The 24,950-nt window shown below is 20.9% G+C and overlaps 4 protein-coding genes across 7 annotated transcripts; 3 read left to right on the forward strand and 1 right to left on the reverse strand.

The window, feature by feature from the left end:
• The first annotated feature begins 6,988 nt into the window (after positions 1 to 6,988).
• On the forward strand, positions 6,989 to 9,001 carry LOC552116 (histone H3.3). Its single transcript, XM_624496.6, has 3 exons — positions 6,989 to 7,286; positions 7,742 to 7,871; positions 7,947 to 9,001. The coding sequence occupies exons 2-3, from the start codon at positions 7,744 to 7,746 to the stop codon at positions 8,227 to 8,229; spliced, it is 411 nt and encodes a 136-aa protein (XP_624499.1). The 5' UTR covers positions 6,989 to 7,286; positions 7,742 to 7,743; the 3' UTR covers positions 8,230 to 9,001.
• Positions 9,002 to 10,379: 1,378 nt separating this feature from the next.
• Positions 10,380 to 12,443, forward strand: LOC726692 (histone H3.3). Of its 2 annotated transcripts, none has more exons than XM_006563071.3 (3): positions 10,380 to 10,537; positions 11,248 to 11,383; positions 11,471 to 12,443. In XM_006563071.3, exons 2-3 carry the CDS (start codon positions 11,256 to 11,258, stop codon positions 11,751 to 11,753), a joined length of 411 nt encoding a protein of 136 aa, XP_006563134.1. In that variant the 5' UTR covers positions 10,380 to 10,537; positions 11,248 to 11,255; the 3' UTR covers positions 11,754 to 12,443. The 2 variants fall into 2 exon arrangements, with proteins under 2 accessions (XP_006563134.1, XP_006563135.1); XM_006563072.3 differs by lacking the exon at positions 10,380 to 10,537 and adding an exon at positions 10,630 to 10,770.
• Positions 12,444 to 13,653: 1,210 nt separating this feature from the next.
• On the reverse strand, positions 13,654 to 19,783 carry LOC409894 (nuclear distribution protein nudE-like 1-A). 3 transcript variants are annotated; one of them, XR_003306052.1, is made up of 10 exons: positions 19,413 to 19,572; positions 19,217 to 19,293; positions 18,631 to 18,815; positions 18,195 to 18,485; positions 17,974 to 18,110; positions 17,713 to 17,898; positions 17,006 to 17,133; positions 16,476 to 16,649; positions 16,224 to 16,294; positions 13,654 to 13,837 (listed from the first exon to the last, which is right to left on the reverse strand). XR_003306052.1 is itself a non-coding variant. In XM_393385.7 (8 exons), exons 2-8 carry the CDS (start codon positions 18,714 to 18,716, stop codon positions 13,780 to 13,782), a joined length of 957 nt encoding a protein of 318 aa, XP_393385.3. In that variant the 5' UTR covers positions 18,717 to 18,815; positions 19,217 to 19,780; the 3' UTR covers positions 13,654 to 13,779. The 3 variants fall into 3 exon arrangements, 1 of the variants encoding a protein (XP_393385.3); XR_001705574.2 differs by having other exon boundaries at positions 13,790 to 13,837; positions 16,476 to 16,547; positions 19,217 to 19,783; XM_393385.7 differs by lacking the exon at positions 16,476 to 16,649 and having other exon boundaries at positions 19,217 to 19,780.
• Positions 19,784 to 22,009: 2,226 nt separating this feature from the next.
• On the forward strand, positions 22,010 to 23,677 carry LOC552088 (abscission/NoCut checkpoint regulator). Its single transcript, XM_624466.5, has 6 exons — positions 22,010 to 22,295; positions 22,445 to 22,644; positions 22,732 to 22,960; positions 23,057 to 23,203; positions 23,274 to 23,402; positions 23,472 to 23,677. The coding sequence occupies exons 1-6, from the start codon at positions 22,248 to 22,250 to the stop codon at positions 23,658 to 23,660; spliced, it is 942 nt and encodes a 313-aa protein (XP_624469.3). The 5' UTR covers positions 22,010 to 22,247; the 3' UTR covers positions 23,661 to 23,677.
• The last annotated feature ends 1,273 nt before the right edge of the window (positions 23,678 to 24,950 follow it).

The raw sequence follows: 24,950 nt of genomic DNA on the forward strand, positions 1-24,950 counted from the left end.
ATAATGAGATACATTATGATTACACCAAGTCTTATAAAATTTTAGGAAAGATATTCCTAAATGATATAATATTGAATATTATAAATAATTACAACATATACTATTTTACTTATAACAATAACACAAAATATTAATTACTAAGAACATAAATTATTGTGAAAGCAACAAATTTAGCTACAAAATAGGATAATAGGAGAATAACAAAATAAATTAGCTAATACTGTGTACTAAAAAAAAAAAACATACAGTTGAATATTTATATAGGACTGCCAATTGTTGGTTTTAATGATTTTTTTTCAATGTAATTAATATTTTTAGTATATAATGAATCTTTATATAAATTTAAATATTAGAATTTGTTTTTATATATTCGTAAATTTGTTTTATTTATAATAAGCTTATCTTTATTTTAATTTAAATTATATGTTTATATATTGAATTTTCTGAATATCAACAAAATATATTTAAATAAATTTTTAAAAAACTAATATTAATTATTAAAATAATATTAATATAATCAATTAGATTTCATATAATTGCACAAAAAACCAACAATAAGGCAGGTAAAATTGAACAATATATTTTTGACAAGTTATAATAATACAAATACAAAACGTTACATGCTCTGTTTTGTGCGAATGATTCTCCTCTTATGTTAAACATTATTAGAGCCTGAAGAGACATATTGCGATCGTTCATTTATGCACTAGTTGAACGTTACAGAGATTGCCTGTTGTTTCGTTTTCTTTTTAAAGGAAATATTCATGATCAAAGAAAGGGCAGATGATAGTTTCCTAATATTGAGGAAGAATTATCTGCACATTCCAGATGGCAAAACATATACATAATCATTAGATTACTGTACAATAATAAAATTACGTAAAATAGTAATATGTAATACAAAAAAAAAAGAAAAAAAGAAAAAAAACAAATTTGCTGAATATTTATATTACAATTTATAACTAAAGATACTTGCTATAAACCTGTATCACCTTTAATCACTTGTAGTTTTGATATATGACTAATGCATTTGTTATTTAGATAGTAGTAATATGAATTCCGATAAACCAAGAGTACACTGAATAAACTAAAATTGATTTTTATTAATTGTAGAATGTGTTCTTGTTTGCAATGACTGCTCAATATTCTGAAACAAAATAATAGTAGATATCTTTTTGTCTTTTTAATTATTATTTTCTACTATTTATCGATTTACTTCTTATTCTTCTATCAACTACTTTTTAAATTTTTCATATTGTTTCTTTTTCTTTATTCTGCAAACGTGGACACATTGTTGATAATCCAATTTTATCGTGTCTCGTGTTATTGCGATTATTATGTAAACGTATACTCTTTAAAATATTTATATTATTATCAGTTTAACAATACTGCAAAACTGCTTAGATTATAAATTTGTGTGTATTTTGATTATGCAGATTTTAAATTGGCAATTTTTTCTTAATTAAATAATAGAATTCTTTTTTATTTTCGTGATAATAATACACACATTCTCGATCAGACTGAAATTAATATAAAATGTAACGCATAAATAAATAAATAAAAAAGTCAAGTTCTATGGTACTGATATCTAAGCATTTTTGTATTAAATACGAGGTAGCAAATGGCTGTACAACTGTGATGTAATAACAATTTGATTGTAATAACAATTTTTCTTAGATCTTGTCATTCGGTATGTCGATATTTATGAAGATATAAATATTTTGCATACAAAAGCAAAAAAAAGAGAAGGCTGTAAAATTTTAATTATGCGATCATTGATAAATCTTTGATATGCATTTCATCATTTATAAAGGATATTGACAAAGAAGAACACGTTCGAACATAAGATATAGCAAGCCCATAAAACTTTTGAAATCATTCTAATTAAAGTAATGTTGTAATTTTTAATTTCGTAAGTATCATAAAAAATCTTTCAATAACAAAATCATTTTATTCGCATTATTTTGACATATCTTTTTTATCTATTTACATTTTTAAATTATGCATTTGAATATTCTTTGTTATTAATTACTGTGATGTTTTAATTCTTGCTATAAATTATATAATTAATGCAAATGAAAAAAAATATTACTCTAATTAGATATTTTTTAATATCTAGATTAAATAGATAGATTATTTTTTTACTCATTCTATTGAACAATATGTATCAGTCATTTGCACCCTCATATTTTAATGTATAATGTCTTGTGTCAAAATAATGTTAACAAAATTGTGTTACATGTTCTTACTATTTAAAAAAAAAAAGTATCTATTGGTATCTATAATTCAATAATCAATAATTTTTCATTTTCATTCAACTAATTCAATTATTAACAGGGAAAAAATTAGACATGAATAAATAAAAAAAATAGAAAAATAATTAATAAAGTGCACATGATACAATCTATAATCAGTGCCATTTTCAACATGTTTATGAAAGTAATAAAAGTTATGTTCAGCGAAAGATGAATGTGATCTGTTAACGTTTCTAATTTCTGTGGATAATTCTGCATTTCTGATGTGACGGAGGTTGAAACATATAATTTATGTTTTTATGTTAATCTTGTTAGAGTTTCAACATCCAAACCTGATTGTTAACATAACAAAGGAAAAACTGATATTCATAGTAATTAATAATTATATCTTAAAACTAATTTATATTTATAAACGTATTTAATCTGTTAACGTGTAATAATAATGTTAATGGCAAATTAAAATAATTAAATTACAATTTTATTCTAAACTTTAAAAGATGGGGAAAAAATGAAGTATAACAGATTTATCTTTTAGATTTGAAATATTAAATTAATGAAATTTTTTCTAATTTGCAATTATCATTATTCAATAAAATGTACTTTAATATCTTTTTAAGTTGAAATTACTATGATAATTAGATTTTACCAAATTATATAAAACTTAATTCAAAAGTTTTATAGTTAATTCCAATCCCGGCTCTTAGGTATGCAGGATTATGTAAAAATATATCCGTTAAAAATATTTTGATATTTTTACAATATTAACACCGTCTTCCGGTACAATAATATTTGCATATAGCCTGAAGCGCAGTAACAATTTGAAACATTATGAAAAGAAAAAATATTTATTATTAAGCTTATAATGTATAGACGTTGTTCTCTTATAGTGCAAAGAAACAAATTTAAAAACATTTGACATAGATAAAAAATATATTCGTGCTATGAAGCATGTATATTGCGATAATAAATATTTTACCGAAACTGTTGTACGAACGAAAAAATATTTTCTAAAACACGAATATCTAATTCTTTTTTCAATATAAAACTGGAAAACAACAAAAAATAATATAACTTTTAAATATATATATATTATAATATATATATATATATATATATATATATATATATATATATATATATATTCAGAGAGAAGAAAAGAGAGAAAAGAAAAAAAAAGTCGCTCGTACAACACATTTTTTGAAGGGTGACCATATTAAAGTGCTTAAAATTGAAACACAATGTAAGAAGTTAATTGTAATTATTAAATTTTTATTCCATAATTATAAGATTAAAATGAATACAAATGATTATATTTATAATACATAAAAATATTAAAGTTAAAAAATAGAATTTGTAACAGTAGTAAAAGTAGAATTCTTAACTGTGTTTTAATTATATTACTGTTATGATAATCATGGAAATTCATTTCTATATAAAGATACAATATATTATATTGTAAACTTATTTAAATCTTAATCATTAAAGAATGTTAGATTAAGATTTATGTAACTTAAGATTTTCTGTACAATTTTCTACAATTCGATTTTTCTTACTATATTTTTTGTCAAAAATTATTTTGAATCATATAGACGTAAAATTGTGAAACAATGCCTTTATAAAATAATCATTGATAATAATGGTCACCCTAATAAAATAAAAAAATAATAGATATAATTGAAACAATATTTGCAAGATAATAACAATAGAGTATATAAAATATTTAAAATTGTTCTGGTTGTGGTTCTGTGTGTGCATTTTTATACAGTGATCGTAATTGTGTATAGATTAAACTCATATCATTGCTAATTTTTTTATAAATTTGAAATTTATACATATTAAAGTTAACTTAATCAAGATGTTAATTAACTTATACAAGAATTTGCAATGTTTTGCAGAGGCGGGCAGAAAACTAGGAAAAATAAAAAATAATTCAAATGATGTTTTTAAATAGATATTATATATTTAGCTCATAAATATTTAAGATGTGTAAGTGTCTAATGAATGAAAAAAATTCATATTATTTAAAATTTCTTAAACTTATTCATAATTATAATAGACTTATATCAACATTAACATTTTCATTTCTTTTTTGAATTACAATTAATACATTTAATATATTTTTAAAAAATTTTATTTTACTTGAAAATATTATTTTTGTAAATGTAAAATAAAAATGCAAATATCTAAAATTTTATTAGACAACTTACATAAATATGTATATAATATTTCTATATATAACACTATAATATTCATTTAATTTTGAATATTTATTTTAATAGAATATAATATAAAGAAAAATATTTAATAATAAATTTTTAATATAATAAATAATAAAAATAAAAAATCAATTAGTGCCCGTTTCTGTAGAATACCCTACAGATGAAATAAAAATATTGCAATATCTCAATTGCATCAAATCAACATTAGTCAAAGGTGCTGCCAGTAAATAAAAAACAAACACATACATATATTTGATTAATTGAAGTATGAGAACAACCAGAAAACTATAATTTTAAGATAATGATTATATAATATTATTATCTATACATATAAAGGATTTCATACAAGAAAATGTTAAGATAGCATTTCGTATATTATTATCAATTTTTATAAATGAACTTTTTCATTCGCGTGCATATGCGACTTGAAAAATGAAACGTTATTATAGAAATTCGTGATTCAATATACAAATTTAATATAAAGATCTAAAATTTGGTTTTTTATTATAATATTAATTTTCAATTATTTTATATTTAAATTGATTTAACATTGTTATTAAAATTAACTGTAAATATTTGTCATTAATGTGAAATTTAAATGAAGAAACAAATATTCAACTCTCAATCGTGATTGATTCAAATGATAAAAATATTATATCATATAGTTAACAATATTTAATATTTAATTATCAATTATAAAAAAAAGTATTTGGTGTTATAGATCTTATATGTCATTTAGAATATCAAGCAGTACCTTGTAGTTAAAGAACAAAATATTTATTATGCATTAAAATTGATTTTTTTATTATGCATTAAAATTGCATTTTTATGCAGCGTTTAATATAAAATATAAAATTAGTAGATTGTTTATTTTTTTCTTTACTTTTTAGCAGTTGCAAAACAAATAAGTTTTGTATGTAATTTTGATATATGTTCTCAGTTACTAATATTTTCATGCTACTTAAAATATTTTAAAGTAATTTTCTTTACATATATTATGTAAAATCCAAGCTTAAAATTACTAAAAATTGTTTAGACATCATTTAACATTTTGTACATGATATACAATCAATTTTTTAAATTTGAGTTTAAATAAATTGTACAGTAAGATATTTTATTTATTTAAAAGAGAACAAAAATATTGAATAAATAAATCAAGCTTTGTTATTTTATTTGTAATATTACGTATAATAGACATAGTTTTTTACATTCCATATAAATTTTTATAAAGTACAAAAGTAATATGGGCTTGTATTTTTGATGTTCATGTCCTGCCAAACTGATGTAATTATTCAGAAACCAATAATAGTGTCTATAACTAGTATCTGCATGATGCTCGAAAAATTTCATATCTGATCGCATACCGAAAAAAAGATTAAAATATAATAAAATGCAGTAAGAAGTTTTCGTTGTCATTAACGAGTGTAGACAAATTCTAATGAATGTCAGTACAAATTGAATAATAAAGAAAAAAAAAAGCATCATTTATGTGCAAGTGACAAAAAAAAGTTAATATTGATGACACGTATTTTTGGCAATACAATTTTAAATAACATATTTAAATTAATATAGCTGTAATTAGAATGTTAGTAAATAAATTTTGTTTTAATATTTTCTTGATGACTGAAAGTTTATACATACATATATATATATACATATATATATATTACGTATATATATATATATATATGTATATATATATATGTATATGAATAACATTAATTTTGACGAAAATATAAAGATAATAACTATCTCATGGCGTAATTTGTAGAACGAATGTTTATTATTGCTTCTTATGCTATTATTAGGTAGTGAACTATAAAGAAAAATATTGTAAATCAATAAAATTGATCATTTAAAAAATAAAATACATTAATAATTTCTGTACCATGATGTTAGTAAAGTAATTATTATTTTTACAATTGACAATAATTAAAAATAATTTTCATTTTTTTAAATTATTTTAATTATAGTTTTTAAATTATAGTTTTTTAAAAAAATTTAATTTGTTATATTTTTTTTTATACATTATTAAAAATAAATTTTAAAAGTTTTCTTTCATTTAATTAACCTTATTTTTAAGAGGATCAATTATCTTTTTTTCTAAATTATATAATTATTATTACTCTATAAAATTATTCTACCGAAAATAAAATTTATTTGTATCTATATATGTATTTATTTATAAAATATATTTATACTTAAATAATTTAAACTTTGTTTTTAATAAATATTATAATGCATTATAGAATAATATAATATTAATTATATTTTTTAAAATAAACATGTATAACAATAAAACAAATAATAAATATAAATATATAATAATAAAATAAACAATAAATATATTCATATAGATCAATGCACTGAGATATAAATGAGATATAATAAATATGAGTTATACTATACATATCAAATATAATTCATATAAGTATATAATTTTCGTATGAACATATTTTATACGTACATATATATATATATATATATATATATATATATATATATATATAATTCATACATTATGATGTTACATGTATATTGAAATATTTAAGATACTTAGTACGTAATATTATTAAAATAATTATGAATTTATAAGTTCCATAACAAATATGTTTATTCGTTAAATATTGACTAATGGCAAACAATGTTATGAAATATCAACCAATCATATGATGTGTATCTGAATCAGTGCTGTCTCCTATCTCTCACAAACCAAACTATGTTTCTGAAAAAACACTAACCGACAAAAGTCTGATATCTTTGGACGAAAAAGTGCATTTCTTGATTTTGTTACAAAGCGATTAAGAAAAAGGTATGTATATTTGACTTTATAATCAAATGAACATAATAAAATAAATGTAGGTCTTATTATTTATTTATATTACATATAAATAATATCTTTCATATTGAAAAATATTATAGTTTAATAATAAGTTTCTATATACATCAATGCTGTATGCACGCTAGTCGCCATTTTGTTTATTGTGTCTGCTTTTGGAGGGAAACCGGATCTTATTTTACATTGATTATAATTTATAATAAATCTGATTTTATAATATAATTTGTAATATAATAATTTAATTTAATTATATTTTTAATATATATATATTTAAATAAATATTTAATATTTTGAAAAGGTTTGATATTTATTTATAAAAAAATAATTATTATTTAATAAATATTGATTTTTTTTCAAAAATATTTTATATATAAATTATTTATATTAAAATAAATAATTTTATATTATAACAATAATTTTTTTTGTAGATATGGCACGTACTAAGCAAACTGCACGTAAATCAACAGGAGGTAAAGCTCCTAGAAAACAACTTGCAACTAAAGCTGCACGTAAAAGTGCACCATCCACGGGTGGTGTGAAAAAACCACATCGTTATAGGTAAAAATATTATAAATTTAATTGTAATATTATAATGAATTATTATTATAATTTTGATAATTTTATATATTATAGACCTGGTACTGTAGCACTTAGAGAAATCAGAAGATATCAAAAGTCAACAGAATTGCTGATCAGAAAATTACCATTTCAACGTTTAGTTCGTGAAATTGCACAAGATTTCAAGACTGATTTAAGATTTCAAAGTGCTGCAATTGGAGCATTACAAGAAGCTTCTGAAGCATATTTAGTTGGATTGTTTGAAGATACAAATTTATGTGCAATTCATGCTAAACGTGTTACAATAATGCCTAAAGATATTCAGTTAGCAAGAAGAATTCGTGGTGAACGTGCTTAAATAATTCATATCTCAGATCTCTTGAGTTTTTCTTTTGTCCAATTTATATTGTTATTGTATTTATGAATATTCTTGCAATCAAATTTATTGTAACTGAATCTCTTTTTCATAAGTCATTAATTATAGATAAACACTGCCAAGTCCTGTGAATTATAAAATGCAGAGACAAAATATATTTAACTATCATATCAAGTAGTGTAGTTAAATACATTTATAATTTAATTATAGACAAATATAAAAAGCAGAAAGCAGAAAATGGAGTATGTAGTTCATAACAAATAATAATATCACTTTATATGTATAATTCATATTTTAGTATTATATATAATAATAGGTATAATATAAGCGACACAATATAAGCAATATAATGTAGATTTAATGTTTTGCAAATGAAAATCATTTATATTCATTATTATATTTACTTTGTGATTAACATAGTTTCTAAATATAATTTTCTATGTTATTGTCAAGTTTAAATTTATAGTTTAAGTTAGATCAAATTTTTAGAATTCTTATGTACTAGTTTGTGTGCTTAGTACTATAGTCTTTCAAAAAAAAAAAAAAATGAAATATTTCTGAATTAAATGTGAAAATATCGTTAATTGTATTTATATTATTAAATTATCAAAATTGATTTATATATATATATATTATACTTATATTTATAAATGAAATTAATATGCCATTAAGTATAAAAATATATTTCATTGTTAATTAGTTTATCATTATGTTAGCATAAATATTAATAATAAAAAAATAATTCATAACTCAATGTAAATGATCTATACAAATTTTTTAATAAATTTAACTTGAATTGTCTTCCCGAAAAAATGAGTTTATTTTATTTAATATATTTTATTATATTTTATATTTATTTTTTTTATATTTATTAAATTTAATATATATTAAGTTTTTGAAATTAAGTTTATTCTTTAAAAAAATAATTATATATTATAATATGTAATTATAAATTTTAAATTAATTATATATAAATAAATAATGTAGATTATTAAAAATGTTTATTAAAAATTTTTTTCTTCAAAATAAAATTTTTTGTTTCATAAAATTCTTACATTTTTATTTTTCTTAAGATAATTTTATTTTTAAATTATCTTAAGGAATATTTTTAGTAAATTTTAATAATCTTTCCTTTTTAATAAATTTTTTAATATTACACTCTATTGATATAGTAATTATAATTAATTTAAATAGTAATTATAAAGATTACATCATCGATATAAATAATATATTTTAAAATCATATTAATATTTTATTATCTTCTTATGTAAACATAAATATGATACATATTTTATAAATATATAATGATAAATATAAAAAAATAAATTATTAAAAATTCTTTAACTTATATCTTTGATGATGATCTATAAATTTGTAATATATATTTTTACATAATTTATATTTACATATTTACATATTTACTTTTTTAATAAAATAAAAGTATAATTATCAAAAATTCTGTTTTCTAAAATTAAAAAAGTTATTGAATTAATCTTGTTTAGTACTGTACTATTTCCGCTATAAAATTCAATTGACAAAAGCGCCAAAATTCAATAATTTTACTAATTCAACATCAATACATAATATTATTTACGTTTAGATATATATGGCGTTTATTTTTTTCTGAGCAGAAAATGTAGATAAAACTTTAATTCTGAGAATAATCATTTAAATTTAATCAAAAATATATTTATTCTAAATAACGATTAAAAATTGCTATTTTAATAATTATCGAGATGACGTGTCCGTTATGTTCTATAGAAATTGCATACATTTCTGGAGGTTTCCACGAAATAACCGATTTCATTGCAGATAGAATTATATGATAAAAGTCACGAAAAATGTATGCAGATATATAAATTTTAACACAGATTTGATCATTGATTACAGAAGAAATTTTTTTTGATATGCTATAATTTTTATAATAAATGTTTTTTATAATAAAATATCTATCAATTTCATTAATTTGAAAAACAATGGGATAGCAATTATTACAAGTAAAACGAGGTTGCCGAGAAGTATCATGTATATTACAATTGACAGGGTCCTTCTTGGTTCGCAATCTAGGCGTAGGAGGTTGAACCAATCGCATGTGCTACATTCTGAAACTCAACTGCTATCCGACCTCCGATTGGATGCACTGCACCGCGGGCTTACGTGCCTCTCACGATTTAATTTCTAGGGGGTAGGGACAAGGGAGTCGTGACTTGGGAGAGCGTCCACTGCCATCGAAGTACAAGGAAACGGATAGTGCTAGCTCTTGCTTCTCGTAGAATTTTTTCTTTAAGTGGTATGTAAATTTATCAAAATTGCATTTCATTTACGATTTTGTGTGATTACTAGTATCAGCAAATATATGGACAATACAACGTGTATCAATGAATGTGAAAAGTGTTGGAAAATTCAAGTTTTCACGTTCGAACGCGACGTACTATCGTATTGCCTCCATTTTGCAATTGACGTTCGTGGAGGGAATCGCTTCATGATCCTTTCTCGGAAGTGACGCTTTCGATTTGTTTTATGGCGAGTGTCATTCGTTTAATCTCATTTGATAAACTATGCTTCCATTTATCAGTGAGATAATTAGAAGATAAAGAAATTCTTGCTAGTAGGATGATACATTTTTCTTGTTAGCATGGGTTTTATTCGCGTCGGTGCAAGAAAGTTTGTGCATTGCGCAATGCGCAGCGTTCTTTGGTGCGCGCTTCCTTCGCACGAACAGCAACGGAACATACCCCCACTTTCATTGCCCCACCATCCTTTTCTTCCCACTCCAGAATTTAGTTTACTCTAGTTATCAAGTATACCTTTTAAAATAATTTTTCCCGCGTTCGTTTTTTCTTGGAGATCATTTTTATGATGAATAAAATTGAGAAATTTGTTTATACATATTTTTTTATATATATATTCATGTCATATTACAATTTTTTAATTTGATATAAAAAAATATGCTTTTTGAAAATTTAAATTTTAAGAATTTAATCAAATTTATTATTTCAGAGTGAATAATGGCACGTACTAAGCAGACAGCTCGTAAATCAACTGGAGGTAAAGCACCTCGTAAACAACTAGCCACAAAGGCAGCACGTAAGAGTGCACCATCTACTGGTGGTGTGAAAAAACCACATCGATATAGGTAGATTTTAAATAATATATAATAGTAACAATAAATACTATTTAGTATATATGCAAAATAAAATAAAAAATAAAATATAATTTTTAGGCCTGGTACAGTAGCTCTTCGAGAAATCAGAAGATATCAAAAATCAACGGAATTGTTAATCAGGAAATTACCTTTTCAAAGATTGGTTCGTGAAATTGCACAGGATTTCAAAACTGATCTTCGTTTCCAAAGTGCTGCAATTGGAGCTTTACAAGAAGCTTCAGAAGCATATTTGGTTGGTTTATTTGAAGACACAAACTTGTGCGCTATTCACGCGAAACGTGTTACAATCATGCCCAAGGATATCCAGTTGGCCCGACGAATCCGTGGCGAGCGTGCTTAAACAATATGTAACTCCCATACATACCATTTATTACTATTATTATCATTCGTAACAGTCATGGATGAAACATTTTCATTCCAAACTACATATTATGTTGTACTCCATAATAATGTATGAGTTATGACATGATCATCCTTTATAACATGTATTTAAAATTCAGATTTCTAGAAAATTGATACAAGAATTGGTTTTTGATATAGAACTGTTTTTGATATAGAATAGTTTTCATCTTTTGGTATTATTATACAAAAGTAGACCATATATTATTTCTCAAAAATTATCAATTACAATTACTAATTCCCTAATTTCATTTTCTTTTTCTCATTTTACATTTTACAGAGTAAGAATACTTATAAAAAGAAACCTAAAATCGGAAATTAAATAATCGTGATAAAAGACAATTGTTAATTCTTCTAAAAGTACTTTTAAGATTGAATAAGATCGAAAATATTTAGTTTCTCATTACAATTTTATTATATTCATCATCCTTATCATTATTGATACAATACATAGTGAAATGTACATTAGAGAATAAGGCACTTTTTTTGTAGGAACAGTATGTTCAATGTAGTGTTTATCATATTAGAACTCTGGTTGTATGAAAATTACGTAAGATATTTCAATCAGTCAAGTATTCATTGTTCGTGTAAAGATAAACGTTTCTTAAATAAATCTTCAAAATAATATTAATTTACCTTTTTCCATTTTATAAGAAATCTGCACTATTATTTAAATAATAAGTTCTAGGAATTATAATTTTGCATCAATTGATAGTTTACAATATCTTTATTTTACAAATATTACAATTTTATTATTCAATTTTACTTTTACAAATATTACAAATATTGCATAATTTACTATCATCAAAAATTCAAGTTTACAATTATTCAACTATTATAAATCAAAAATATTAGAATAATTTTTTTTATTTCATGCATTAAGTGAAATCTATAAATTATTAATCATCTCATTTGATAATATTGAATATGATTAAATTTTAATTGTTATAATAAATTCTACATTATAGAAATATTTTATTTGAAAGTGTTTATAATTATGCAATGGCATAAATAGCACAATTATATTGAATTACATATATAATTTAATAATAATTTTATATATTTTAAGGTATAAAATTGAATTGTTTTACAATACAAGAGGATATTTTTTGTTATTAAAAAATAGATATATATCTCTATATATATGTATATATATATATTGCCATAAATTTCGATAAAAGCTAGATTTTTCTAAATGATATAATATTACTAAATATTTCTAATGTTGAAATTTTCATGCATTCATGAATTATATTAAAATATATAGTCAAAAGAAGATTACAAATCGCCTTTTTAAGAAATGACAATCAAATGAAAATCAGTTACTTGTTATTTTTCAAATAAAATATTCTATTTTTTTTTTTTTCAATAAGAAAATTATTTTCAAAAAATTACAATTATCAAATTAATTGATTAATATAAAAACATTCGGTTTCAATTTACAAGATATTTAAAAATTTTATAATATTTATAAAAATTGAATAATTCTTAAATAATTTAATGTAAAAAATTACATAAATAGTTATAAAATTTTATCTAAAAAAAAACTAGTATTGATTTTCATTTAAATATTTTCCTTTAATATCATTTTTAAATATTATCTATTATATAACATAATTATAACACTTATCTAAAATTATTGTTTATCACAATATTAATTTTATTAAATCATTTATTAAATCGCAATATTAATACTTACAATTTCGAATGTTTATTTACAAATTTCTTCCATAAAACATTGCCAGATATATTTTTAAATTGTAGAAAAATGTTCAAAAATCACAAACTTGATGAAAAAAATTAAATAATTAAATGAAGAATAATAATAATAAATAAATTGATTAAAATGATATCATTTTTCATATAGATTTATAATAAATTAGCAAATGAGATTTTTTTAGTTAAATAACATGTATAGCCATACAAATATAATGCACAAAATTTTTTGTTGGAATATTATCCGTTGTTTATAATCGAATGTGGTTGCAGTTGCCAGAGGCAAAACCTCGAACTTGGCGTCTAGTCCTAATTAAAAAAATTTAATATCGTTTTGTTACCATTTCCCATTATAAAAATAATTTATAAAAACATATATTTATACACAGATCAGCGTTTCCCAATCGTATTCTAAAAATATTCTTTAAAATAATATTTGTTACATTATTTCATATCAAATTGTCTACTGTATATATTCTTAGATAATAAATTTATATTAATAAATTTATTTAATAAATTAAATTATATATAGATTATTATAACAATAAAAATAGAATAAGTAATTGAGAAATGCTGTACATTTTTATACAATATGCATGAATTGTATAACATGCATATATGAAAAATATCTTGAATTATAATTCAATGATATTTGTTTTTTCTAAGATAAGTCTTATTTACATTAAATATTTTAAATTAATTTATAATTTGAACAAAACAATGAATAATAATTCTATGCTATGCAAATTTAATTATTCAAGCAATTTAATACAACATACTGGATGATTTTATTATATTTTACAATTTATGGATATGATTAACAAAAAAATACAAGAATAAAAAAATGACACATAAAAATCATGCATAAAAACATGTTTTATATATATATATATATATATACACACATACATATATACATACATACATACATACATACATATATATATATATATGTATATATAAATTAACAATGCATTATGCGAAAATATTAAATATTTTAGAAAAAATTTGTTAATTAATTCTTTAATTATAAAAAAATAATAAACATTAAACTAAAAATATAATTCTCTAAGAATATTATTTTGATTTTTACATTAAAATATTTTTAAATTGAATCATAAATATATTATAAATCACACAATTTCATTGTTAATAATTCTATTTCCTATTATATTCATATTTTTTATGAAATAACAAAATTCTTTTATTAATAATAAAAATAGAAATAGCAAAATTAATTATTATAATTTATATTAGGCACTTTGCATTGCTCATATAATTCAATAAAAATATTTTATTTTATTGTACAAATTCACTTTTTACTTTTAGTAAATATATACAATTGTTATATACAAAAATATATAAGATATAAAATATAAATTTCTTAATTTGTTTATAATGTATAATATATAAAATTTATTATTTCTATTGAAATCTAACAACGTTTCACAAAAGTTATAATTATTTTTATAACTTGGCGAAATACAATTTTTAAACGGATTTTTTTTAATAATATGAAGAATTCTTAAATTACATTTATTTCATAATATATAAAAAATATAAATTGGAAAATTCTTTTAAGACTTTTTTTATTCATTTTATTTTTTAAAATTGGATTATAGTCAAGTAGAAATTAATAATTGCAATGCAATTAAATCAGAAATCTTTAATTCTATGCCTAAAAATTATTTTTGGTATATCTATGACATAAATCAATATAATTTGATATCTATGTCTTATATATAATACCAATAACAATTAATTTAATGAATTTTTATTTTATATATTTAATACTTAAATAAAATTATTTAAAACAAATATTAAACATAAAATATTAATCTGGTATATTAAAAATCTTAATAATCATAAAAAGTCTTTATTAATTTTTATAAAGAAGTATTATTTCAAACATATAATTTTGAATTAATTTAATTATGTTATAAAATATTTAAATTGAAGTTATTTAAAATTTTCTTTTTAAAATCTGATTATTAAGATCTTAGTAGATTCAATAAAAATGATGTTGTACTCTTTGAATCACAAATATGAAGCTATTTCTATCTATTAAGTATACATTTAAATTAATATGTAATAGATATATGAATGAAATTATATGAATGAAATTCAATTAAAAAAGAATTATTAAATATCAGAAAATAAAATTAATATTTATAATATAAAAAAATTTCTAAAATTTATCTTATTTTTTATCATTTTTTGATATAATATTATTAATTGAAAATATTATTAAAAACAATTTGCATAAAATAACAAAATACTTCATTTAATTAGTAACGCAAACAATAAGATGAGATATTATAAAAAATTATAATCCAGTCTTTTTAAGTATTTTGAATATTTTAATACAAAGCTAAAAACTGGGATCATAAAAAGCTTTCGTTATTTATAAATTGGTAGAACATTCACAGAAAATATTACATAAGTAAAAATAAACATAAAATTAATAAGTACAAATAATTTATTGATTATCATGTATCACTTTAAATGACATTATATTATGAATAATTGAATTAATTTATTTCATTTATTTTATTAAATAGAATATTCATTAGAAAAAATTCATTAGTTTTTTTTAATTCATTTTGAATTTTGATACATGATATTTTTTTGCTACAAATACACACAATGCACAATGATACAATTTTTTATGATTATAATATTGTTCTAATGTTACCTGTAAAGATCACGGACAGCTTGATCCTCTCGAGATGGATTTTGACATGTGTTTAATTTATTCTCCAATGCCTATATAATGAAACATTTGTTGTTAATTAAAATATTATTATTCTTTTTAAGAATACTGACAAATCTTTAGAACTGATGATACCATCTATGTGTAGAATAATTTAAAAAAATAGGTAATAAAAAATCGTGATGTGTACAGAAGAAAATATGCAGTATAAAGCAAAAGAAATCAAATAAAGACCTGTACACAAAAACTTGATCAGCACTTGGTTGATCTAGGTTGTTGCCATATACAATGAGGAGATGTATGAACCTGGATGGATGGTAAATCAGTAGGTGTAGTGGAAATTGTATTTTTCTCACCCAGACAAGTGCACTTTACCCTTCTGCACTCCATGCAGACCCATCTGTCAAGCTACCAAAATACCAGCTACATCATACTACAGATGTCTTTAACCATTATATTATCAAAGCATTTTATATAAATTGAATTATTTTAATAAAAATATTTTATATAAAATTTGTTGCTTGGAAAAAAAATAAAAGGAAAATAATTATTATAAATTAATTGCAATGAAACTAAAATATATGAATAGCAACTAAATACATTTAAAACTCAAACAAGCCATGCTTTAAGCTACTTTTGTTTATCAAGTGCTTTTGAAACAGAAATACTAATGTATATATATGTATATGTGTGTATGTGTGTGTGTATGTGTGTGTATATATATATATATATATATATATATATAAAATAATAATTATACTTACACCAACTTTCCTCATAAGATCACCAATCATATTCATTGCTAATATTCTTGTGCATGGTGTCAGTGGTGGATTCACATTATTATTGTTATTGTTGTTTCCAGTTACACCTCCTACAACTTTGTTTCCAACTATTTGTAAATAGAAAAATATGTAAATACAGATAATACAATATAATAATAAAAATATTATTAAATATTAAATTCATAAAAAACACTGAATTAACAAAATTATTGTACAATAATATTTAGAAAAAAAAAATAAAAAAAAAATTTTATTTTTGTCAGTAGAAAGTATAATATTTAGAAACTAAAATAAAGAACAGGTTTGTTAAAATAATTTTTATTTCATTGATAACAATATCATATATATATATGTACAGAAAGATAAAATTAATTAAAACGCATGTTAAATTAATTAAAAATATGTTAATCAAGCACAAATTAGATTTAATTATCCTTAAGCACTGATAAATAAGCAAACTTGTTATCATAAAAAAAATTTCAAGTAATATACAAAAAATATATATTACATACATTAAAAAATTAATTAACTTCATCATTTTTTTGTTTGTTATTCATAACAATTTTTGATTTGTTAGATACAAGTATTTTCTCTGCTGAGCATTATTTTTATTAATAATAAAGATCATCTTTTAGGCCCAAAGCAAAACATGCGCTTAGTTTTACGAAGAGTATTATGGATCTTACTTTTTAATGGTGAAGTTGTTGTATTATTTGAAGGTATAGATTGTGGTACTATTGGACTACTAGGCGACATGTGTGTTTCCAATTCAACTTGAAGTTTATTACTATCAACATGGTTCCGAACTCTGTCAGCTGATTTATCATTATCTGGTTGGTGCCTTTCTTGTACTTGAATTTCCTGTTTTAAATCTGTAATAAATTAAATATTAGAAAAAATTTATTTAATGATTATATATTTATTTTATAGTCAATGAATTGTTCAACCTCTTATTTCATCCATTAGTCTTTGTACTATAACTTTTAAAGCTTCTTTTTCATCAAGTTCTGATTCTAACAAAGCATTCTTTTCAATAGCAGAATTAAGTTTAGCTTCTATTTCTTCTTCTGTTACCCTATTTATTCTGCAAAATTAAAATTGATAAAAAAAATATTATATTAAATATTTTATATTTAGTATAATATATAGTTGCATGAACATATATCACCTATGAGCTCTTTCTAAGTCATCATTCTTTTGTTCTAATTCTCTTATGTACTTTAATAAATGATCATGTTGTGTTTGTAAATCCTGAGCTTTTCCTTGAAACATTGCACAATCTGTTGTTTGTTGATCTAATCTTGTTCTTAATTGTTCAACTTCAGTAGCTAGTCTTGTATTTCGTTGTCGTAATTCTCTGTTAGTTTTTTCTGCTTGTTCTAATGATGCTTCAAGTTCTTTTTCTAACAATTGTGAATTTTCTTGAAATTCTTCCAATTCTCTTTCTATATCCTCTTTCCTATAATGTTACAATAATGTTTATTTTATGAATAAATATTATTTAATCATTACAATTTATACATAATGTTAAATTATACATAATGTACAGCTTTAAATAAATATGATAGTACATTATTTTTATTTAGAAATATAAAATAATTCACCTTCTATGTATTTGATGAGCAAGTTCCATCCAATATTGAATTTCATCATCTTTGGACACAAATTGTGGAGGATCAATGTCCATCATTTTGGCAATATTTTAATTTTGTTTAATACTTTAAAAAATTGTTTTAAAAATTAAATATAACTCAAAATTATTCTATTTCATTAATGATACAATGGCATCCTGTAAATAAAATAAATTTATTTACATAGATGCGAATTTAAAGGAATTAAAGATCAAATTTAATGAAATAAAAATCTAATTAAATAAAATTAAAATATATTAAATCTTTCATTAATATGTACGATATAATGATAATCATGGTGAAAGTTTTGTTTGTTCAAAAAAAAAAATTATATTACGGTACATACCTACGCATCTATATACGAGAAATGCGATGTCAATCTAACCTACTAATAACGAATCGCTAACAATTAAAACGCAACAGAAAATTATTTCAGAAAGAATATCCCAAATTACAAAATAATGAAAAAAAATATTAAAAAATTAAGTATGAATTATGTTATGTATAATACACGATCGAAGTTGACGCTTAAAAATCGTAACTGTAGAAGAACACTTACATGTATCTTTAAGAGAGGACAAGGCTAGTAGACGAATAAAAATGGTCCAGTGTAAATAAAACTGTCCACCAATTGAACTGAGTTAAAATAATAATGTTTAAAATATTATCTAAAAAATGCTGTATAATACACAACCATCAATGATGTGTAGGCGCATTAAATGAAATTGTTTCAAGATGCATATAAATATAGAGACCTTGAGAAAACGCTCAGCAGGTGAAATGTAGTGTACCGCGTGTGACACAAATGTCATTACCGTGTAATTATGACTCACTAGTCGGGATGGTAAGGTAGAAAAAAAATTTATCTCTTTCTTGTTATAGCTTCTCGATGTTGACTGTGGACGTGGACAGATTATACCAAAATCGTTTGAGACCGGTTGTCGGTTTATCATTAAGGGACACCGTTCCACGATGGATTTACATCCAATTAAATTTGTTTCCGGAAATTAGATTTTTGAATGAAAAGATGCAATCGAGTTTACCGATTGCAAAATGGCAGATATAAATAGAATCAATGCTGGTTCGTTCACAATTCTACAGCGTAGTAAGGTGGCGTTCGCAAAAGCTAACCGGTTACGAATGCATTCGATATGGTGGCAGAACGAAACAGAATGGAATGTAATGCGTTATTCTTTTGCTTTTCATTGGGCAATATATTAAAACGCGCGAAGAATGTAGTTTTATTTGTTGCTTACAATACTTATTTAAGAATGATATTAAAAAAATTTTGGTATTTAAGAAATAGTTAATATTTTATATAATATTTTTAATTATTTAATAAAATAATTCAAAGATTAAATTTTTTGTTTTTTTTGTTGATATATAATATAATTTAATAACGAATAAAATTTTATATATTATCATTATTCATATGAATAAAAATTTATTCTATTTATTATTCATATGAATAAAAATTTATTCTATATATCGATAATTTATATTAATATTATATTTAAAAAAATACAAAAAATTGAATTTTGTAAAAAAATTTATATATTTTTATATATATATTTTTGCATACATCTTTCCATATTTTTATACATCTTTCTATATTTCAATTTATTCATTATATACATATTTTTTATAATATACATATAATATACATAATATTTTATATACATATTATTACATAATAATATGCATAATATTATATATATATATATATTTATAAGTTTTAAATTAAATTTTTTTTTTACATAGATGTGAATTTATTAAAAAAAATAAATTTCTTTAGTCCATTATTACAAATGTTACAAATATTTGTTGTTACAATATTATATACTATTTATTCTAATAAACTTAATCTATTGTCTTCTATTAATTTTTGGTTTCTTTTATTTTATTAATATTTATATTTTTTTCTTTTTAATAATTATATTTTCTTTATAATTAATATTTAGAAAAATAGAATTTTAGAAAAATATTCTTATACTCTAACACTTATAAATATGCAGATATTTACTACTTTTATTTGTTTATTTTTATTATTTTTGCATTATCTTTGATTTTATGTATTACTTTATATCTATTCACATTTTAAAATATTGATTTATATATATTTCTTATTATATTATATTTATTACAAAATTTATTAATAATTATAAGAACAAATGAAATTTTATTGACATTAACAATTCATAATAATTATACTCGGTAACTATATACAATATCAATGATTGATATGAAATATCAATGATTCTTAAAAAGATGGTGCCACAAATCAAAAACTATTAATAAATTTATTTTATTAATAGTTAGTAATTTTGTATAACTTTTAAATATTTTTCAGATAAATAATGCTGCTAATAATTAATTTTAAACAATTCAAAATATCAATTTTGTTTATAAAAGATTATAAATTAATTTTTAAAAATAAATAATTCATTAATTTTTATTAATTTATGTTAATTTTATAATTCTTATCTAAAAATAGGATTCTTATTTAAAAATGGATTTTATAATTAATATTTTTAATCAAAAGATTAAAAGAAAACATTAAAAGATCAAAAGAAAAAATAAAAATAAGGAAATAAAATTAATTAGAAATTGTAATTTTTAATTACATTAATTTTAAAATATAGACAAAGACAATAAATAATAAAAAAAAGAATAAAGATAAAAATTATGAAATTATTATTATTTTAAATAAGAAAAATATTTCTTTAAAAAGATACGATAGAAGTCTATCCGATAGATAAGATAGAATAAGAATTGAAGATATTATCATCTTTTGAGTATCAAAGATATTTCTCCAAAAATATTGGATATATTATTTATCCTCAATTCTTATTCCACGTTATTCTACTTTTAGAAGTTAGTTTAGAAGAAATATGTTTATCATTTAAGAGATAGCGCTGACAGTCAATTCTTACTTTATCTTTATTCTTATTTCTTTTTTCATGTTGTATATATTTCATTCTGAAAATAGAATTAATTCTATGATTATTATAATCTATATCTCTTTTTTTTCTCTTATTATGTATTCTTATTTATATTTTATATACAATCATAAAAATATATATGAAATAGATAGATAAAAATGCAAACGTAGAAGATATAAAAAATCTTATTTTTTTCGAGGTCAGCATTTTAAAACATGGAATATAAAAAATTTCGTATATATTTCTTTCTTTTTTTTTTTTTACACAAAGAAAGTTTTTTAAAAATAATAATTTTAGAAAAAATACAAGAATAGTGTGAGATTTTTATCCATTAAAATTTTTATTATAATCTACACGCCCAGATATAAAATATATATATATATATATATATACAAGATTTTCTTCATTGTCATATCTATCTTGTATTTTGTCTACAATTAAACATTTTTGTATACAAATTTTTTTTAATCTATAATTGAAAATAATAACAATAATAAAAAAGGAATATATACTATCTTCGAATATTAATCTATAATCAATTCCTAATAATTTAAACGTTTATACGTCAGAATTTTTCAACTGCGGAATAATTTCCTGTCATATTTGCGATGACATCGTAACGACATTTTGAAAAGAGAGAGATTCAGTATGTTTTGTAATATTTGTCAAACGAAATTTTCTTTTTTTACAAAAGAAGTAAGTTATTATTTTTCATAATAGTAACACTTGGAATTTAGGTTATATCATATTATTACATGTCATCTTTTACAATTCTTATTATTAATTATTAATTTGAATAATTTTTTATACTTTGTCATCTATTCTATTTTTCTTATATTATTTAGGTTGCTTGTCCAGGTTGTGGTTTTTCATGTTGCAATAAGTGCCTCAAATATAAATTTAATATTCCAGATAGAGGAGTAAAAAATATCTGTGGTCGTTGTTTTAATAAAAAGAATTATTCAAGCAAATCAAGTTATTATAATAATATTAAAATGTTGGATGGGCATGAAGAATCAATGGCTCCAGTAGATATTACAAAAAAGTAATATATTGTTTATAAATATATATTCCAAATATTTCAATTATAAAATGTGTAAAATAATTTAATATGTATTCTATATGTATATAGACTAGATTCATTAGAGAATCCAGCAAAACCTCCCATTGTAATGTATAAACATACAAATCATTGGGACAAATTTAAAAATGGTTTAGAACCAGTGGATCAAGAAATAGTTGAAAGATTACGAAAATTAAAAGAAGAAGACAAAACTACAACTTTGAGTGTGGATGAAATAAGAAGAAGATTAGCATTATTAAAAGATGAAGATACAGATATTAATCAGCAAAAAATAAATGTATGTTAATTATTATATTATTTAAACATCATACAATATAAATAATACAAAATTCTTTTATCAAAATCATAATATAAATAATTTTATTTTCTGTAGATACATCAAGTAGATATCAGAACAGATCAACAGAAAACAGATGATTTAATAGAAGAATATCTAAAACAATTAGAATTATCATCAGGCAGTGATTCAGTTAATGAAATTCAAATAAGATTAAGATCATTACAAGGCATTAATAGAGAGGTATAAAATTGATACATAAATATTAAATTATAATTGATTAATAATTATAAGAAAATTTTTGTTATTCTAGCATTCAACTAATGATATTAATAATGAAAATCATGTGACAAACAAATTAATTGCAAAAGCTTTGGCAGAAGCAGAATTGGAAAAAAAATATGAAGAAAATATAGATAAATTGGAAGAAATGGAGATTGAGGTATATTAAATTAATTTTAATAAATAATAAATAATACATGAAGTTTTGATTAAAATTTAATAAATGCAGGAAATAAAACATATCGATGATGAAGATGAAAAACCTAGCTGCATAATGTGTGATCAAACTGAAGATTTAGAACAATGTTTAGGTTGTCACGGCGATTTGTATTGCACCATATGTTTTGAAGATAATCATGACGATTTTGAAATGAAAAAGCACAAAAGAAAATCAGCAAAGAAATTAAATTATTATTAAATAAAACTGAATAGAAATTTTAGAAAAATGCTTTGCAATAATTCACATGCAATTTCATTGTTGATACATCTAATTTATAAAAAAATTTTATGCTTAGTATTGTCACTTGTAATTTTTTAATGAAAATAATTCTTGCAAAATATATAAACATTAAATAATACATAATTATAATAAATGTTTTAACTATAAGTTTTAAAAAATTATTATTATGCTATATCTATTTTCACAGTAAAAAGTTTTATAATATTTTAAATTTAGTAGATTTAATAAGATATATTTGTTTATAAAAAAAAACAAATTAATTTACAAAAAAATTATTTGTTTATTATCAATGTAGATTACATTATCTTTAACATATTATTATCTTAAAGTTTCATTGAATATTTAATCTTTAATTAAATATATAACTTCTAATGAATCAATTAATAAATTTTGAATGATATTAGTCTATTTCAATATGCAAAAAACTTTGATCTTTTTTAGACTAGATTTTTAGATTTTTTTAAATTAATTCAATTTTCAATTAAAAATTGTTTAAACAGTTTGCTAAAATTCTGCTTTTTCTAAGATTATTATCTTTCTGATTTAAATATCAAAGTGAATTGATATAGATTAAATCGATAAAAATTCACTGACACTCTCATTGGTATTTCCCAGAGATAGTTCATGGCAAAGCATAAAAAACTCTTTTCACAGTCTGAGCAATTCTGCTATATTTAGATGAGTTGTACATACCTATTGTGCTAAGTTTTCGTAGTACATATCGGTTTTGTTTTTGTTTCTATAGTTTTGTTAACAATAAAATCTGTTTCCAAATATTTTTATTATTATTAATATTATTAATATTATTAATATTACTTATTACTAATATTATTCTTTGTTAGTTACTTAATTATTACATAATTATTTGATACTATAAACTTTCATTGAATTTGAAGAATTGATTAAATTTGATTGATCTTTTTAATCGAATATAATTGTATTATTATTATAAGAAATAATAAAAATCAAATTTTTTTTAATTTGATATATATATTTTTACAAAAATCATATGAAAATAGTAATGAATCTATTGCTAATTATTTATTGTTTATAATTTTCTCTTTTTACATTTATAATTACATCTTTTATATCGAATAATTTACTTCATTGAAAATTTATAAATAAATTATTTAAAATATATAATGAATTTTAAAAATTAATTTCACATTTTTTCAATCAATTTTTTTTCTTTTCTTCCTTTTATTTATAAGTATATTTATAAAAAAATATTTTCGAAAATAATTTATA

The sequence above is a fragment of the Apis mellifera genome, linkage group LG14 (genome assembly GCF_003254395.2).
Source record: "Apis mellifera strain DH4 linkage group LG14, Amel_HAv3.1, whole genome shotgun sequence".
In the NCBI taxonomy this organism is placed as follows: domain Eukaryota; kingdom Metazoa; phylum Arthropoda; class Insecta; order Hymenoptera; family Apidae; genus Apis; species Apis mellifera.

Bases quoted from the DNA above. Each gene is read 5' to 3' on its own strand.
- LOC552116 (XM_624496.6), top strand. From the start codon at position 7,744: ATGGCACGTACTAAGCAAACTGCACGTAAATCAACAGGAGGTAAAGCT. The intron at 7,872-7,946 runs GTAAAAATATTA...TATATATTATAG, and splicing joins AAAAAACCACATCGTTATAG to ACCTGGTACTGTAGCACTTA.
- LOC726692 (XM_006563071.3), top strand. From the start codon at position 11,256: ATGGCACGTACTAAGCAGACAGCTCGTAAATCAACTGGAGGTAAAGCA. The intron at 11,384-11,470 runs GTAGATTTTAAA...TATAATTTTTAG, and splicing joins AAAAAACCACATCGATATAG to GCCTGGTACAGTAGCTCTTC.
- LOC409894 (XM_393385.7), bottom strand. From the start codon at position 18,716: ATGATGGACATTGATCCTCCACAATTTGTGTCCAAAGATGATGAAATT. The intron at 17,134-17,712 runs GTAAGATCCATA...ATTTACAAATAG, and splicing joins AACAACTTCACCATTAAAAA to TTGGAAACAAAGTTGTAGGA. The intron at 13,838-16,223 runs GTAACATTAGAA...TTTTTTAATTAG, and splicing joins GCTGTCCGTGATCTTTACAG to GACTAGACGCCAAGTTCGAG.
- LOC552088 (XM_624466.5), top strand. From the start codon at position 22,248: ATGTTTTGTAATATTTGTCAAACGAAATTTTCTTTTTTTACAAAAGAA. The intron at 22,645-22,731 runs GTAATATATTGT...ATATGTATATAG, and splicing joins CCAGTAGATATTACAAAAAA to ACTAGATTCATTAGAGAATC. The intron at 22,961-23,056 runs GTATGTTAATTA...TATTTTCTGTAG, and splicing joins TTAATCAGCAAAAAATAAAT to ATACATCAAGTAGATATCAG.